At 42.2% G+C, this 19,293-nt stretch overlaps 1 protein-coding gene across 2 annotated transcripts in view; it reads right to left on the bottom strand.

Moving 5' to 3' along the window:
• ARMC3 (armadillo repeat containing 3) overlaps positions 1-19,293 on the bottom strand; it is a 103,812-nt gene that overhangs the window by 81,166 nt on the left and 3,353 nt on the right. For both annotated transcript variants that reach the window (XM_077809455.1, XM_077809456.1), the window contains exons 2-5: positions 17,135-17,252; positions 13,583-13,708; positions 1,208-1,276; positions 706-881 (exon numbers count right to left, since the gene is read on the bottom strand). In XM_077809455.1, the coding sequence (XP_077665581.1) occupies positions 706-881; positions 1,208-1,276; positions 13,583-13,708; positions 17,135-17,252 (489 nt within the window). The remainder of the gene's footprint in view (positions 1-705; positions 882-1,207; positions 1,277-13,582; positions 13,709-17,134; positions 17,253-19,293) is intronic.

Genomic DNA, 19,293 nt, shown 5'->3' with positions numbered 1-19,293 from the left:
CAATTATCCAGATACACCCTGCAACAAAGTCAGCAAGATAGCAAGAGAGGAGATACAGCAAAATGTGATTCAGAATAAAGACTTGTTCTGATGCACCCAAAAAAGAGAACCACGAATTGAATTCATTACTGAACTGATTTGCCCAGCCTCTGAAAAGAACTACTATACAACTGTACCATTCTTTTGCTAAGCAGCTTATGGGTGACATTAGTGCTGATTGTGAAAGTAGTCAATTACAATACCTTTCTCCCATATGGAAAAAAAACTGCCAACAGTTTTCACCTATATTTAGGAATAAGTTCAAAATTATTGTTGTGGACTTGTTTGCAAGAATAAGGCAAGATGCAATTTTAATCACTCTATTTGTGCAGTTTTGGATAAACAGACATTTCTGTAACCCTTACTATGGGGATAAAGACTTGTCAAATGAAAAAACAAGATTTTTATTTAAACAAACGTTTTTGGGTCTGATTTTGATCTTGCTCACACTGGGGTAAATCAAGAGTACCTGAGCTGAAGTTAAAAGAGCTATAGTAAGGTAAAACTATAGCTGAAACTGAGATGAGACTCATGCCCTTTGAGATTAAGTGATTTTTCAATAAATTGATAAATTCTAGATATTACAGGAATAGAAGTAGATATTTTAAAGTGATTAATCTCTAGAAAAGAAATAAAAATACAATGCTGATCTGTTTCTGTAATTACCTGTACGAGGTGATAGATGCATTCAACAGAGTTCTTCTTAACGTCAGGGTCAGGGCTACTTAGCAATCTGATAAGTGGTTCTAGTCCACCTTGCTCAAATATTTGCACTTTACTGGTATATTCGACTGCCATATGTGCTAGGCAAAGACTGGCAAACTCATGGACAACTATATCTTCTACAGGGTGAAAATAAAATTAGGTTTTGTTCAATAGAATATATGCTCATTCATCCATTGGGTTAAAATATTATTTGAAAGTCAATAAACATTAGCTGTTAATCTTACCTTACTTTGCTATAAACATACTGTTCAATCTACATAACATATCATAATTCTCAGTAAATTACTGAATTGTGGCTATAAAAGCACTAGGTCAATCACTTATCTAATGTGTTATGACAAATCATAACTTACAAGAAAGCTTTTTATTAAATTGCCTGATCAGATGGTGAAAGTAAATTACTTTTGACAGTATTTTTACACAAAGGAGCATTGCAGGTTACCTTCTGGTGCCAGCCGAGCTATGACTGAATTTGTGACATCTAGCTCTCTTAATAATTTTCTGACGTCATCTACAATGACAGAAAAATAAATATGAAGATTTTGTGTGGTTAGATGGAAATAATGCAGAGATACAGCTGATGCACAGAATGAAAAGCAAAGTGAAAACTCAATGAGGTTGCTTAATGCTACTCCCTGATCCTGAGAAACTGACTTATGCCTGATCTACACTAAAAAATTAGATTGACCTAGCTATGTTGCTTAGGACTGTGAAAATTTTTGTGCCCTGAGCACCATAGTCAGGTCATGCTAACCCCTGGTATAGATGGAGCTAGGTCAACAGAAGACTTCTTCTGCTGACTTAACTACCATCTCTTAGCCCTGGTCTACACTACGAGTTTAGGTCGAATTTAGCAGCATTCGGTCAACTTAACCCTGCACCCGTCCACACGACCAAGCCTATTTTGTTGACTTAAAGGGCTCCTAAAATAGATTTCTGTACTCCTCCCGGGGGTTTAGTGCTTAAATAGACCTCGGTGGGTCGAATTTGGGGTAGTGTGGACGCACTAATGATACCTTGATACTTTGATACTAATGATACTTGCTAATGATAGGTTTCAGAGTAGCAGCCGTGTTAATCTGTATCTGCGAAAAGAACAGGAGTACTTGTGGCACCTTAGAGACTAACAAATTTATTTGAGCATAAGCTTTCATGGGCTACTGCCCACTTTATCAGGTGCATAGAATGGAACATATAATAAGAAGATATATATACATACAGAGAACATGAAAAGGTGGAAGCTGCCGTACCAACTCTAAGAGACTAATTAATTAAGATGAGCACCAGGTGAGTGACTGTAGGACCTGGCTGGATACAGACACCTTCTTGTTCAAGCGGTATTTGTTGGGTACATAAACTATCCTGAGCCACCCCCGGAGACATGAAAGATGCAACATGGTGTTTTTTGTCACAAAAACTCAAGTTGCCCTGCGTCCCAGTAGTTGCAGACATATCTTTGCTGGAACTTGAGGGCTGAGCTGCACTTTTTGGATAAGGTCCTTCAAAGCAAAGAGCCTGTCAAGAGGGAGATAAGCCCTGCCTGTTACTGAATCCGGAAACATTCCAAAAACAATTGTTGTGTAGGGGGTTAATATTGATTTCTTAAGATTTATCTGCAGACCTAGACTTTGGAATAGTGAAGTTGTTGTTTGAGCTGCTGACCAAACCTCCTGATATGATTGACCCTTGAGGACCAGTTGTCGAGGTAGGAAAAAACAGTTATTCCTAAACAACATGGTATGACCACTATGATTTTTAAGAAAGCTCCTTGGGCAGATGACAAGCCAAAGGGTAGGACATTGTATTGGTAATGATTGTGATTGAATGTGAAATGAAGAAATCTTTTGTGGGATGAAACCCTATTAGAAAATAGGCATCTTTGAGATCAAGGCTTGCAAACCAGTTCCCTAATTCCAGGAAGGAAATTATAACTGCTAGGGATGCCATCCTGAATTTCAGATGTCAACATGCTTGTTCAATTGTCTGTCATCTAATAGCGGCCTCCAACCCCCATTATTTCTTGGGTATCAGAAAATATCTTAAATAGAACCCTTTTCCTCTGTATTGAGGTGGGACTGGTTCTATGGCTCCTAGAAGCAATGAGATCTTCTGTGTCAGCAATTGACAGTGAGAGGCAGTCCCTGAAGAGGGATGGGGGTTGGAAGGGCATGATGGAGGTAATTTGGATAGTATAGCCCAAAGTTATGGCCTCTAACACCCATTTGTCTGATGTTATAGTCCCTCATGCTTCCTGAAAAAGACAGAGGAGGTGTCCAAATTGAGGGCTGGGGTTGTGTCACGCAGCTGGGAAAAACCTGGTCATTTGGTGGTTTGGACTCTCAACCAAACCATCTAAACTGGTGTTTGGACAATGTTGAAGATTGGCATGAAGCAGTCAAGATAGTTCTAGGCTTTTTCTTTCAAAACCTCAACCTCTTACCAGTGGTACTGGTGGCCTACAGAAAGCAAAAAATTGAGCAGGGCGGGATGTTTGTGCTAACTGAGACCTGCTAAATGTCCTCTCATTTGCAAGCTGCTCTAGAGTTCTTTAGGATATGAAGCGAGTCATTCGCGAAGTCTGCAAAAAGCTTATGGCCATCGAAAGATAAATCTTCCATGGTCAATTGAACCTCTTGTGGAAACTAACAGAATCATAGACTATCAGGGTTGGAAGGGACCTCAGGAGGTCATCTAGTCCAACCCCCTGCTCAAAGCAGGACCAATCCCCAACTAAATCATCCCAGCCAGGACTTTGTCAAGCCTGACCTTGAAAACCTCTAAGGAAGGAGATTCCACCACCTCCCTAGGTAACCCATTCCAGTGCTTCACCAGCCTCCTAATGAAAAAGTTTTTCCTAACATGCAACCTAAACCTCCCCCACTGCAACTTGAGACCATTACTCCTTGTTCTGTCAGCTGGTACCACTGAGAACAGTCTAGATCCAGCCTCTTTGGAACCCCCTTTCAGGTAGTTGAAAGGAACTATCAAATCCCTATCAAATTTTTCCACATCCTTCTTGTAGTGTAGGGCCCAAAACTGGACACAGTACTCCAGATGAGGCCTCACCAATGTCAAATAGAGGGGAATGATCATGTCCCTCAATCTGCTGGCCATGCCCCTACCTATACAGCCCAAAATGCCGTTAGCCTTCTTGGCAACAAGGGCACACTGTTGACTCATATCCAGCTTCTCGTCCACTGTAACCCCTAGGTCCTTTTCTGCAGAACTGCTGCCTAGCTGCTTGGTCCCTAGTCTGTAGCAGTGCATGGGATTCTTCCGTCCTAATGCAGGACTCTGCACTTCTCCTTGTTGAACCTCATCAGATTTCTTTTGGCCCAATCCTCCAATTTGTCTAGGTCCCTTTGTATCCTATCCCTACCTTCCAGAGTATCTACCCCTCCTCCTAGTTTAGTGTCAACCTCAAACTTGCCGAGGGTGCAGTCCACGCCATCCTCCAGATCATTAATGAAGATATTGAACAAAACCAGCCCCAGGACCGACCCTTGAGGCACTCCGCTTGATACCGGCTGTCAACTAGATATGGAGACATTGATCATTACCCGTTGAGCCCAACAATCTAGCCAGCTTTCTATCCACCTTATAGTCCATTCATCCAGCCCATACTTCTTTAACTTGCTTGTAAGAATACTGTGGGAGACCATACCAAAAGCTTTGCTAAAGTCAAGAAATAGCACATCCACTGCTTTCCCCTCATCCACAGAGCCAGTTAAGTCATCATAGAAGGCAATTAGGTTAGTCAGGCATGACTTGCCCTTGGTGAATCCATGCTGACTGTTCCTGATCACTTTCCTCTCCTCTAAGTGCTTCAGAATTGATTTCTTGAGGACCTGCTCCATAATTTTTCTAGGGACTGAGGTGAGGCTGACTGGCCTGTAGTTCCCTGGATCCTCCTCTTTCCCTTTTCTAAAGATGGGCACTACATTAGCCTTTTTCCAATCTTCCGGGCCTCCCCTGATCGCCATGAGTTTTCAAAGATAATGCACAATGGTTCTGCAATCACATCCACCAACTCCTTTAGCACCCTCGGATGCACTGCACATCCTCTGTCACTACGTTGCCTCCCTCATTCAGTAAGAGGCCCACACTTTCCTTGACTTTCTTCTTGTTGCTAACATACCTGAAGAAATCCTTCTTGTTACTCTTAACATCTCTTGCTAGCCTCAATTCCAAGTGTGATTTGGCCTTCCTGATTTCACTCCTGCATGCCTGAGCAATATTTTTATACTCCTCCCTGGTCATTTGTCCAGTCTTCTAGTTCTTGTAAGCTTCTTTTCTGTGTTTAAGATCAGCAAGGATTTCACTGTTAAGCAAGCTGACATATTTACTATTTTTCTACACATTGGTATGGTTTCTTCCTGCAACCTCAATAAGGATTCTTTAAAATACAGCCAGTTCTCCTGGACTCCTTCCCCCTCATGTTATTCTCCCAGGGGATCCTGCCCATCAGTTCCCTGAGGGAGTCAAAGTCTGCTTTTCTGAAAACTCAGACAACTGAAGCCAGAAACTCACACCATTGCTACTGAGGTGGAAATAGACCTGGCTGCAGTATACACTACATTGAGTGAAGACTTCAGTGAAGTTTTTGCTAAGCTGATCCTCCTTTATTATGGCTCTGAATTGTTCTTGATGTTCCTGGGGTAAATGGTGAATAGAAGCATTAAGCTTCTGTAGTTCAGGTAGACATATTTTGACATCAGTGCCTGGTGGTTAGCTATCCCAAACTGAACATTTCTGGTCCTTATCATAAGAGGTAGCGTTTTGGGTATGTTGCCTTCCCCTTTCATTGACTGGATTCATGACTAAAGAATTTGGTGCTGGATAAGAAAATAAAAACTCACAATCTCTGGCCAAGACATAATATTTTTTTATCACCCCTCTTGCATGGGGGGGAGGCGTTGTTGTAATTTGCCAGATGAACCTGGCTAGCTCAAGGAGTGCTTCATTAATTGGCATACCACCCATGCTGAGATCATAGAATCACAGAATATTAGGGTTGGAAGAAACCTCAGGAGGGCATCTAGTCCAAGTCCCTGCTCAAAGCAGGACCAATACCAACTAAATCATCCCAGCCAGGGCTTTGTCAAGCCGGGCCTTAAAAACCTCTAAGGATGGAGATTCCACCACCTCCCTAGGTAACCCATTCCAGTGCTTCACCACCCTCCTAGTGAAATAGTGTTTCCTAATATCCAATCTAGACCTCCCCCACTGCAACTTGAGACCCTTGCTGCTTGTTCTGTCATCTGCCACCACTGAGAACAGCCTAGGTCCATCCTCTTTGGAACCCCCTTCAGGTAATTGAAGGCTGCTATCAAATCCCCCCTCATTCTTCTCTTCTGCAGACTACACAATCCCAGTTCCCACAGCTTCTCCTCATAAGTCATGGTCTACAACTACTGCCTATGAATTTTTTCCCCTTACTTGGGATGCAGGCTTCCGATAGCATCTGCAGCTTTGATTTAAAGTAATCCCAGGCCTCCTCTGCCTTTAGATCCATAAGTGCTTCAGTCCAATCCACTTCCCTAACTAATTTCCTTAATTTTTGAAAGTCAGCCCTTTTGAAATCAAAAACCCTAGTTGCAAATTTATTTTTGTTAATCCTTCCGTTCAGTTTGAACTGAATTAGCTCATGATCACTTGAACCAAGATTTCTTTTTGTGAACCAAGATTGTCCCCTACAACCATTTCTTCTATGAGGTCCTCACTACTCAGAAAAAACAAATCTAAAATGGCATCCCCTCTAGTTGGTTCAGCAACTACTTGATGAAGGAATCCATCTGCTATCGCATCTAGGAAAATCTGAGCCCTATTATTATTACTAGCACTCGTCCTCCAGTCTATATCTGGGAAGTTAAAGTCTCCCATGATCACGCAGTTTCCATTAGTATTTACTTCATTAAAAACATTAAAGAGGGCCCTATCCATATCCAAATTAGATCCTGGCGGTCTATAGCACACCCCAAGCACTATCCCAGGGGAGGCTCTAATAGTTTTCTTCCCCAACGTAATTTTTGCCCAGACGGACTCTGTCTTATCCATTCCATCACTTCTTATTTCTTTACAGTCTACCTCATCATTGATATACAATTCTACTCCACCATCTTTCCCTTTATTTCTGTCTTTCCTAAACAGCACATACCCTTCAATACCTGTAGTCCAGTCATGACTACTATTCCACCATGTTTCTGTTATCCCTATAATATCTGGTTTCACTTCCCGCACCAGTAGCTCTAGTTCCTCCATTTTGTTACCTAGGCTCCTTGCATTGGTGTACAAACATCTTAATTTTTGCTGTTTGGCCTCGCTCACATTCTGTACCCTATTAGGCACGGTCATTCTACAGCCAGTATAACCTATTAGACTGGTATCCACACTGCCCTTCCTCCTTATTTACATTCTCCTACCCACGGCTGTATCCTTTCTTACTTCGTTTTCTTCCCTCTCAATGCTAAAATCTGGCATGGACATTACCTGGACATCTCCCAACCATCTCCCCCAAATTCCTAGTTTAAAGCTCTCTTAATCAATTGTGCCAGCCTCCATCCTAGAAGTCTATTTCCTTCCCTACTCAGATGGAAGTCCATTCCGAGAGAACTGTCCTCTGTCCATGAATGCCTCCCAGTGGCCATACATCCCAAAGCCCTCCTTATAGCACCACTGCCTAAGCCATCTGTTGATAGTCATAATCTTGTCACACCTTTGTTGCCCTTCAGTTTTGGGACCAATCTTTTTATTACTGACCTCGGCACAAAAAGTGGGAGTGTGCTAATAAAGTTTGCGGATGATACAAAGCTGGGAGGTATTGCCAATTTAGAGAAGGACCAGGAAATCATACAGGAAGATTTGGATGACCTTGTAAACTGGAGTAATAGTAATACGATGAAATTTAATAGTGAGAAGTGTAAGGTTATGCATTTAGGGATTAATAACAAGAATTTTAGTTATAAGCTGGGGATGCATTAATTAGAAGTAATGGAGGAGGAAAAGGACCTTGGAGTATTAGTTGATCATAGGATGACTATGAGCCGACAATGTGATATGGCTGTGAAAAAAGCTAATGCGGTCTTGGGATGCATCAGGTGAGGTATTTCCAGTAGAGATAAGGAGGTGTTAGTACCTTTATACAAGGCACTGGTGAGACCTCACCTGGAATACTGTGTGCAGTTCTGGTCTCCCATGTTTAAGAAGGATGAATTCAAACTGGAACAGATACACAGAAGGGCTACTAGGATGAGCCGAGGAATGGAAAACCTGTCTTATGAAAGGAGACTCAAGGAGCTTGGCTTGTTTAGCCTAACTAAAAGAAGGTTGAGGGGAGATATGATTGCTCTCTATAAATATATCAGAGAGATAAATACCAGAGAGGGAGAGGAATTATTTAAGCTCAGTACCAATGTGGACACAAGAACAAATGGATATAAACTGGTCATTGGGAAGTTTAGACTTCAAATTAGATGAAGGTTTCTAATCGTCAGAGGAGTGAAGTTTTGGAATAGCCTTCCAAGGGAAGCAGTGGGGGCAAAAGACCTATCTGGTTTCAAGATTAAGCTCGATAAGTTTATGGAGGAGATGGTATGATGGGATAACATGATTTTGGTAATTAATTGATCTTTAAATATTCATGGTAAATAGGCCCAATGGCCTGTGATGGAATGTTAGATGGGGTGAGATCTGAGTTACTACAGAAAATTCTTTCCTGGGTATCTGGCTGGTGAATCTTGCCCATATGCTCAGGGTTTAGCTGATTGCCATATTTGGGGTCGGGAAGGAATCTTCCTCCAGGGCAGATTGGAAGAGGCCCTGGAAGTTTTTCGCCTTCCTCTGTAGCATGGGGCACGGGTCGCTTGCTGGAGGATTCTCTGCTCCTTGAACTCTTTAAACCACGATTTGAGGACTTCAATAGCTCAGACATAGGTGAGAGGTTTATTGCAGGAGTGGGTGGGTGAGATTCTGTGGCCTGCGTTGTGCAGGAGGTCGGACTAGATGATCATAATGGTCCCTTCTGACCTCAGTATCTATGAATCTATGTGCTCCAGTCCCCTAATCATTGTCATTGCTCTCCGCTGGACTCTCTCCAATTTGTCCACATCACTTCTGTAGTGAGGGGACCAAAACTGGACGCAATACTCCAGGTGTGGCCTCACCAGTGCCCAATAGAGGGGAATGATCACTTCCCTCGATCTGCCGACAATGCTCCTGCTAATACATCCCAATATGCCATTGGCTTTCTTGGCAACAAGGGAACACTGTTGACTCATATCCAGCTTCTCGTCCATTGTAATCCCCAGGTCCTTTTCTGCAAAGCTGCTGCTTAGCCAGTCAGTCCCCAGCCTGTAGCGGTGCATGGGATTCTTCCTTCCTAAGTGCAGAACTCTGCACTTGTCCTTGTTGAACCTCATCAGATTTCTTTTGGCCCAATCCTCCAATTTGTCTAGGTCACTCTGGACCCTATCCCTACCCTGCATCCTATCTACCTCTCCCCGCAGCTTAGTGTCATCTGCGAACTTGCTGAGGGTGCAATTAATCCCATCATTCAGATAATTAATAAAGATGTTGAACAAAACTGGCCCCAGGACTGACCCCTGGGGCACTCCGCTTGATACCGGCTGCCAACTAGACATCGAACGGTTGATCACTACCCGTTGAGCCCGACAATCTAGCCAGCTTTCTATCCACTTTAGAGTCCATTCATCCAGTCCATACATAGATAGAAGTGTGTGATATGTTCAGAAGCTTGTGATGGGAATCCAGGACTTCTTCCAGGGGAATTTGCAAGGTGTCAGCAACCCACTTCATCAGGTCCTGGAATTGTCTCATCAGCTAATAATGGTGGTGGTGGTGGCATTACTGCCTCATATGGTGATGATAGGGGGTAACCTCCTTGTCTGCCCTTGCCTCTTGCTCCTCAAAGGTATTCCTGGGCTCAGAGAGGGGAGGAGGAATGGATGGTACCAGCGAAAAAGTCTTCTGTGTTCCCTGTGAAACTGAGTTTAGATCCCTCAAAATTGCAAGGGGATCCCAGTAAGGCCAATAAGGGAGACCATAAGGCATGGGGGGAGGTATCCAACATTGGTCATCCCAAATGTTGTAAGGCAGGGGTCTGGTGTCCTGCCTCTGTTACATCTGTAACAGAGAATAATGTCTCCTGGAATAAATTGGAGAGCCTTGAACAGAAAGTTCAAAATGTGAGTCAGAATGCCCCTCCACATATCGTATCTGTGGTGACATCCTCTCCTCATGGGTAGTGGAAGATGAAAAAGAGGTAGATCTCATGGAAACAGGAGCAGGCCGTGACCCAATCAACCTTGCTACTGAGAGATGTCCAGAGGTTGCAAGGAGTGGAGATTCGGGTTCATTCGGTACCAAAAGATCTTTCAGGTACTGGAATTCCTGCACTACTGGCAGCACAACAGAACTCAATACCAACACCAATGATGCTGCAGAAGCTGTTGTGCGAGGCACTGACATCTGTACCAAGGCGGCTGAGGATTCCATTGAAGCCAGTCTCTTGGTAGTAACAATCTTTGGTACTGAGCCCTTTAGACCTGAGGAATGGAACTTAGTTGAATTCTTAGAATCCTTCACAGTACCTGAAGTACTTGGAGCCTCACTAGCACTCCTCTGGGGGTCTGAGGTTTCCAGTGACTGGATCTTCTTTGATGCGGAACTCTCTTCTCCTCCTCTTCTCTCTTCCTTATACTTTGAGTGGGAAGCTCTCAGTGTCACAGTTATAGACACCTCTCTCATAAAGAGAGTTGGATGCCTTATTCCCCTTGGAAGCTCTCGATGACCATGATCTTGATGACGGGAACTGACAGAAGTGGAGGATCCCTATACTGGAGGGTTCTCTGCCCCTTGGTCAGCAGCCGGTCTCCAGGCTTGCTCCATCATTAACAGTTTCCCTATACTTTATTTCCCTGTTCTTCTGAGATCTTCCTTTAAAAGAAGAGCAGACCTTACACTTGTTGGGAATATCAGAGTCTTCCAAACAACGAATGCATTGGGAGTGCCTGTCGCTAAAAGGAATTGCTTCTTGACAAGAGAGGCACCTTTCAAAAGTCTGGGGAGCCTGATATCCCTGAAAGGAGAAAATTTGTTCAAGCCCCTCCATAAGGTAAAAAGAAAAAACACATTTTTTTGAAGAAAAGAACAAGGGAGAACAAGTGTTCCTACAACTATAAGGTACTAAACCTGCTACTACAATGACTAATTATAGAAGCCAAAACACTAATACAAGATGGAAGAGGTGCACAGTAAATTGACACATGCTAGACTCCATCTCTGGCCAAAGGTAGCTGAGAAGGAACTAAGGGCAGTTAATCCGTGCAGCCCTATACTACGCGCACATGCAGAATTCATGCCCCCCGCAGACTTCCTTGCAGAAAAATGACTTTCTGATGGGGAAGCAAAGGGAAGCCGCAACAGCGGTCACACACTCCTCCCCGGCAGTGTGGGCATGTCATTTTGGGCACCGAGAGCAGCCAGTAGAGAGAGAAATCACTGCGGGGGAGGAAGGAGAGTGGGCTGGGGATGCTCCAGCCGGTGGCTCCTACCCTGCACCAGACTCAGTTCCTCTTCCCCTTTAAGAAATGTCCAGGGCCAGGTCGGACCCACCTCCAGAAACCTTCCCCAGCTGCAGGAAGCTCTGCATAGCCCCCTGCTTACTGTCCCCATCACTCGTCCGTCACAGGGGGCGAGGTAACTGTACAAGGAGCTGCTCCCCATCCACCCAACCCCCATGCATCTGGACCTCCCATACCCAAGCCCCAGTGCTGAGCCTCACCCCTCCACACCTATATTCCCCACCCTGCTGAGCCCCCCCCTGCATCCGGACCCCTGCTGAACCCCTCCCCTGTGCAGCAAGACCCCTCCCCCCATTAAGCTGCCTGCACCCAGAATGTCCCATACAGAATCCTCTTACCCCACACCTGGATCCCCCCACACTAAGCCCCTCCATTCTTGGATCCTGCTCAGCTGAGCCTGCTTGCCCCACACCTGGATCAGGGCTAAGGCTGGGTGTGCATGAGAGATTCTGTCCCTCTCACTTGCTATCTTGGTGCACCTGGTTGGAGGGGCATGACACTGGGGCGTTTCTGGGGCAGGCCTGGCCCTTGTGCTATGTCAGGGTCGGGTGCAGCCTCACCACCAATTCCATATCCCGAGGAGGGCTGCAGGGTGATCTTCCATCTCCAGGCAGCCAGTGGCCTGTGTTCCCCACTGCCATGCTGGAGCCTCCACATTTATTAGTGACAAATAAGATATGCAGAATTTTAAAATATTGTGGGCAGATTTTTTTTTTTTAAAGCAGAATTCCCTTAGGAGTATTATACAGCCTCAGTACAGGGCAAGAGGATATGTAGGGTGCATGAGCGGGCCAATCAGGCACTGCTATCAAAAATCTCCAATCAAAGGTGCAGGGATACATGCATACTTAATGTGGAGCATCCACAGGCACACTAATCAAAGAATACTTGCTTCTGACAAGTTATTTAACTTACTAGTTATTATAAAGATTTAGGCAGCAAACACCCAAACCTAACCTTGGGAATAAACAACAATTTGTTGTTTGGCAAGGATGAAGGTTTTTTTTTATTGCCCTAAAATAATCTTTGAAGAATTTGTTTTTCAAAGTAATCATTTTCTAATTTCCTGATGACACAGCACACATAGCAAATTTCATATCTGATTATCAAAAAATGTAATTTTTATGGATTTTGTAAAAACTATGACAAAGACATTTTGAGAGAGACTTTTAAAAGATAGTAGTATTGTTGACCATTTGCTTAGCATAAACACAGACAACAGGAGACACAGGTTCAGGAGCTGACTTGAGACACCTACTTTTGAAACAGTTGATATCATAATATTATGATGCTGTGTTGCAGCCTATCAACATGTCACACAATGTTCATGTTTGTACTGGAGGAGAAACAGTTAGAGGTGAACATACATAAAAGGAAAGGACCTAGATGTTTATGGGGAAGATCCTTCAGACCTGACCTTGAGGCCACTGTTAGTTGGGAGTGTGTTCCAAAAATAAGGGGCAGTATGGAAGAAGGCATGATGATGAAAATGGGAAAACTTACAATGGGAGTCAGTGAGAAAGAGGCTTGGTGCGGAGCAAAAGGGGCAAGAGGAAGAGTAGGAAGAAACCAGAGCAGAAATGTAAGCAGGTGGGGAACTGTGCAGTGCCTTGAAGGTCAGAACCAGAAGCTAGAACTTGGTATGGAAGGCAGAGGAGACAGTGAAAAGATTTAAATAGGGCATGACAGGAAAAAAAATTGGTCAGGTTACTTACAAAAAAGTGACATCGTCTGTGATACTAGCAGGGTGGAAACTTATAAGTGACTGTAAAAATACTATTTACTTATATCTTCTTATTTTCTTAGATAACTTATTTAACCATAGCTTTTGGTGGGGATGGTAAGCAGTAGCAAATTCTTTTTCCTCTATTTTCTATAAAAGGGGAGTGATCAAGCCTTTCTAGACATACTAGAATTCCAGTAGCTAGCCATTGGAATTTAGACCTAATTATCACATCAATATTAAATTGTTTGTGGTGAAGTGTATTTCTGGTCTAACTATGGTATATCACAGAAAATTGAGTTACACCAGAGATAAAGTTGGCCCTTTATTGTTGTTTTTTAAATTAGATATTTTTCATATTAGCAAAGAAACAAACATTAGTAGGATGTTTTAATTTGTATCAAAATTTCATTTCACATGCCACCTATATCTGCATTAACTGTATTCCTACAAAATACAATTTAATGAAAAAAATTAAAAACGGAAGACTTACTATTAGAAGCCATGATCCCAAATACCATGGTGGCATTTCTGCGCACAAGTGGGTCTTCATGTGAGACTAGTTTAAATAAAGGTTCCACAGCTCCAAGACCAAGGAGTGTCACTTTGTTTTCATCACCTAAACAGTAATTAGGTTTAAATTCTGATATGAATTATTGAAAATACCTTACACCAGAATGCAACAAAAAAACACTAATACTAATGCAATATACATACATATTAATATAAGGTATTATTGATATCAATCTCTTTATTGGATTACAGAATATATTTCAAATAGTACCAAAATGATCTAAAATAAAGCAGTCTAACATAACACAGTCATTAAAATTCTTTGATGGAATTATAGCCTTAAACACTGCAGTATTAAACATAATACACCACATGTAAATAAAAAAATGTGTGGTTCACAAGGATGCGATGTCACATCCAAAGCTGGATTAAAGCATAGGCACTAAAGGCCCGGGTCTAAGACCCCAGCTCTTGGAGTCATATGATCACCTCAGACTCCTCATGAAAATATAAAGTAAGTTTCTAGCCCATATGATCGTGAAGAAAGGTTTGAAAATGTGAACAAGTGTAACTGCTTGTCTTCAGAGAGGCTGAAACAACAGCTCTGAAAGTTGTGCACTGCCCTATGCATCTCAATTGGGTGTTGATCGAAGGCCCACTAGGCTGGAGGGATACCACCAACACCAACCTAACAAAGGAGCAAGGAAAAAGCAAGATCCATGCCATTAACCCAAGGGTTCCCAAAGTTTTGCTGGTATGACCCCTACTGGAACCCCAGACAGCATGAAGGACACCATTTTGAAGAGCAAACTGACGTTCTCTGCACGGTCTGACCTCACACACTCCATACATACGAAGTCACACTGTGCAGAGGACACCATTTTGTAGAGCAAAATAGTGTCCTCCATGCATCATGACCTTGCACGCACCGTACATAGAAATGGGTAGGGAGGGAGTGGAGGGAATGGAGTGGAGAGTGCTCTGTCCCTACTATGTGCTGGCCAAAGTAGCTGACCAGGCACACAATGAGGAGACAGCTGCTCCATTAAAAGGGGTGAAATAACTTACTCTACTGCATGCAAGTGGGAGCAGAGAAGAAATTGTTCTTGGGGCAGCGCAGCTACACACCAGGGGTATGTCTTCACTCAAGAAGTAACTCATGTTATCAGCACTCAAGTTACCCATCTCAAGTTAGCCTAGCTTAAGTGAGAGCAGCTACACTGTAAAGTAACACTCAAGCTGCTGTGTTTGCACTGGTGCTGTACTCTCTCATGTGTGGTGCTAAGACTACTGGGGGCACAGCCTGTGGTTCTTAGCACTGCGGTAAGCTGAGTTGCTCCATCAATTATTTCCCAGTGAATTGTGGAAGAACTTGTCTGTCCCTTCAGGGCACATGGGGTGGGGGTGGGGGGACGACTATGGGAAGGCACTGGAGGACTAGCAGCACTTGAGTGGAGCTAGCCTGTGTCCACACTGCAGAGTTGTCATGTTAGCAGCTGATGAATTGCGCTCACTCAGGTTTTAGCCTATACTCCCTCTTGGGCTAGCCAATTCAAATTAACTGCACCAGTGAACCTTTTTTTGTATGTGGATGGGACTCAGGTTATTACCTGAGTTAACTTTGCAGTGAAGACAAGCCCAACTACCTAGAATATGTCGCCACTGCAATCGGGGGCATGACTGCAGCTCAGGTAAGCATACATGCACTAGCTTTAATCTAGCTAGTGCAGCTAAAAATAGTGCAGATGCAATGGCATGGACCATGATGTGGGCTAGAAAAGTGAGCATGTACCTAGGTTTCTGGGTGGGCTTGTATAACCTGTGCTGAATCTTCACTGCTATTTTTAGCTGTGCTGGCTAGATTAAAGCTTGCACAAATATGCCTATCTGAACTGCAATGACATCTCCAACTGCAGTGCAGACACACCCCTATTCAGGGCTGATTGCAAAAGTACACTCTAGCCCGCTTGTTAGGATATAGATATTCAGGTCTGTCTGCAAAGGCTTATACTTTAATAATTTAGGTGTATTCTTATCACTTAGCTAGTTATAGAGGTATAAAAGAAAGAATCAAAATCACTGTCTGCCAGTGTAAGGGCCTTAAGGCAGTAATTTTGATTCTTTCTTTAAATCTCTATAACTAGCTAAGTGATAAGAATACACCTAAATTCTTAAAGTATAGGCCTTTGCAGACAGACCTGAATATCTATATCCTAACACCACTGTGGGGTCAGAAGAACATTCACATCAATAATCTGTTAAATAGTTAATTTAGCAGAAACAACAAACTAATATATTTGTTATTTTTGGACATGATGGCAGATACAGTGTTGTTGCAGTGAGCAAAGGGATAGCTGTCAAGAGCTGTTGGGGTGGGGAACAAGGAATTCAACCCCCTCTCCTCAAATTTACAGTAATCTCTGCCCTGCACAAAATATTGCTGCATCTCCTCCTCAACCTAAAGCCTCAACTGCATATTGTTTACCAAGCCCAGCCTGCATACCTTCCAGCATTCCAGAAACCCCAAATGCTCCCTAGCCAGCAGTCAAAAGCTTCAGCTTTTCTCTAACAACTTTAACAATGTCATCAATGTCTGTCAATACAAAAATCTGCAGCCCACAGAAACCTTACAATTTAGGGCAACATAAAATAGATGGAATATCATATAAAAATAAATTAAACTAAAGATGCCACTACAGTACACTAATTAGACTAGACTGGGTGGAGTGGAGTGAGTGGGAGAGAATTTGGGAAAGGCAGGGTCACATAATTGTGGGTTCCTTTATTCATTATTATTATTATTGTTACCATAAGACCTAGGAGCCCCAGCCAAAAACCAGGACCTCATTTTGTTAGGCCATTTTTTCGGTTCTGTAAAAACCCAGAACAAAAACATGGCCCTGCCCCGATTTATGTTTGATGTGCCACACACATAGTGCCTTTATTACATATATAATTTAAACAAGAACATTTAGGGGATTTGAAATATTAGACACTTGTTTGATTCCCAAACATGTAGCAATGATTGAGGCTGGTTGTTCTCATGAGGATCTTCTACTATGGAAGTACTGTTCTTGAAAAAAAGAAAAGAAAAGTAAAGGAAAAAAAAAGATTAAATGCAAAATAAAAAAACAAGGAAACAAACAAATCTCCAGAGACACACACAAAAAAAGCTTGAAATAACTATTTCTCCAATTTAAATTATGTACCGCTATAGCAAATTGTCATATGCAAAGAAAGAATTTCTTGTTTTCCAAGATGCCACAATCTCATGCTCAAGATAAAACAGATTTAGACTATCCTACATTCAGGGTAAGTTTTATTATTAAAAGATGCAAAAAAATTAACTTCATGCAGAACACAGGACCTTCCTTATAACTGTAAATAATACATGAGAAATATTTTACAAAATTCCAATAGGAGCATTTACTGCCAAGCAGGATAGTTAAAGTATGGAAACTAAAAAAATGCCGGACAACTAGTCTAGGAAACGTAGGAAATGTGGAGAGAGACTGATCATGAAAAGACAAACCTTTTGATGCAAATTTATATATAGCATCACACGCTTTAGCCAAAACTTCCTCTTCTGGAGAATTAAGCATCAGCACCACTGTTGCTGCTTTTTTGCTTTCAATCGATAAAGGGTCAAACTACAAATACAAAAGAGAAGAGAATTTTCTCAGTCATACTAAGCCTTACTGTTCAATGCAGCAGCCCACTATATATATATATTTTTAAATCAGACTTGATCCAGTCTGAGATTTATAGGCCAGCTAAATATGTTTAAATGGGTTTTCCATATACTCAATAGGATTCAGGGACATTTTTTCATCTTTCCTAATAACAGCTTGAGCTTCTGCTGAAAGATAAGAGGGCAAAAACTCACCTCTAAAATTGCTAATTTAACACAAAATTATAAATTCAGTGAAACTAATTATACAGATGACACACGCAAAGTTTTATTAAATTACTTACCAACAAGAGTACTTACTCACTCACTCTGCTGATCTCTGAAGGAGGTTAGTGGTTTTTGATTTGACACCTATATTCCCACACCACCTGCACCTATATCCCACCCAGCCAGGTCTCAGATCTCTGGGCAGCAAGCCATTCTGCCCAAAAGCCAGCAGCACCTGTGCTTTGCTTTCTCTGCAAAGACTATGAACAGTATATTGCCAGCAGTTTCAAGTTACCACAAAGCTCCTTCTAAGCAAGCACACGTATTCTTAAAGTAAAAGGATTATAGCAAAAACATAATAAAAACAATAATCAGATTTAAACACACTAAACATACCAGGAGTCACCCATCAGATTTATCGGGCTCGAGTAGGCCACAGTCTTTCCAATCCTCCCCTAAGGACTGGGGCCCCCATTGGACAAAAGGTTCTGTCCATTTGCTGGATCAGAAAGAAGGCCCTAAGTCAGTTCAAACCCAGCCTTTTTATATCAAAAGCCCTTTGTCTGTTGGTCTCTGGAAAACCGTGTTTGAACCAGTCCGTGCAAGCCTCCTTGGGGAGAGGGTACCTCCCTGGAGAGGTTTACAACCTGAGTGATTCATCTTAGTCATGCCCCACTGTTTTTGACTCCTAGAGGAGCTGTGATAACTCTCCCCTCTGGAATTGTACACAATCCCTGACCCACAGTGATACATAACCTTAGTATAATATGTTCCCCAAAGAGATTATATGTGGTTGCAATAACAGTCACAGTGTGTTTGGCAAATACCCATCTGATAAAATGTGTGAAATCCTGGCTCCACTGAAGTCATTGACTTAAATGAGACCAAGACTACATCATATGTGAAAACTCTGGGAAAATCTTCACACTTCCTTGTATAACCAGAAAGTCCTGAAGACAGCAGTAACTATGTGATTTCATCATGCAGAAGAGGTGAAAATTTTGACAGTGATTTCTGCAACTCTGATGCTGCAATAGCAGCCACTAAGCAGCATGTGGGGAGAATTCTCTGAAGAGCACACCCGTGTAAGGAACCCATGTACTCACATGTTGCATGGGGAATAGGTTTTGCCCTGGTGCACATTCTCCTGCACTCCTACATTGTGGTAGTTTTTTAAAAATAAAATGATCCTTCCTGTGCTATCTTTTCCCAAGATCCCTTGTTAAACACCTGCTCTTCATGATCTTATGCTAGTTGGAGCATTACCCTGACGCGGTCTCTATTCAGATAGCTGGAAGTGGTACAAGTGTTCATTTCCATTTCTGACCTCTCTTATATAGAAAGAAACCTTCTATCAAATCCAGCTGCTCTGACTCTCTTAACAGACTCTTTGAAACTGACATAGTTTGAGAAAGGGCAATTTTTTAAAAAGCCTTTTGTTCTTTATTTAGACTGAAGCATTTTTGAAGACTTTAAAATTCAACCACGAACAAAAAATAAGCTTTTTTTTTTTTGGCTTTAACATACAATTTTTGTGACTTTGGAAAAACAGTCTTCTGTCCCGGCCATATCACATTCAATGACTGTGTCAGAGTATCTGTGTTAAAGGGGCTAATATATAGCAGACTGCTAAAGTCAGGAAGATTTCCTAATCCACAAACGTATTTTTGTTTAAAATTTAGTAAATTAAAGCATTTAAAATACAAATCATGGCATATCTAATATACAAGTTATATATTGTATTAGTACTAGCATTCTATTAAATATATCTATACCATATAATTACACACTTT

The sequence above is a fragment of the Eretmochelys imbricata genome, chromosome 2 (genome assembly GCF_965152235.1).
Source record: "Eretmochelys imbricata isolate rEreImb1 chromosome 2, rEreImb1.hap1, whole genome shotgun sequence".
Taxonomy (NCBI): Eukaryota; Metazoa; Chordata; order Testudines; family Cheloniidae; genus Eretmochelys; species Eretmochelys imbricata.
The sequence above is the reverse complement of the archived record's forward strand: the minus strand, read 5'-3'. Positions and strand labels throughout refer to the sequence as shown.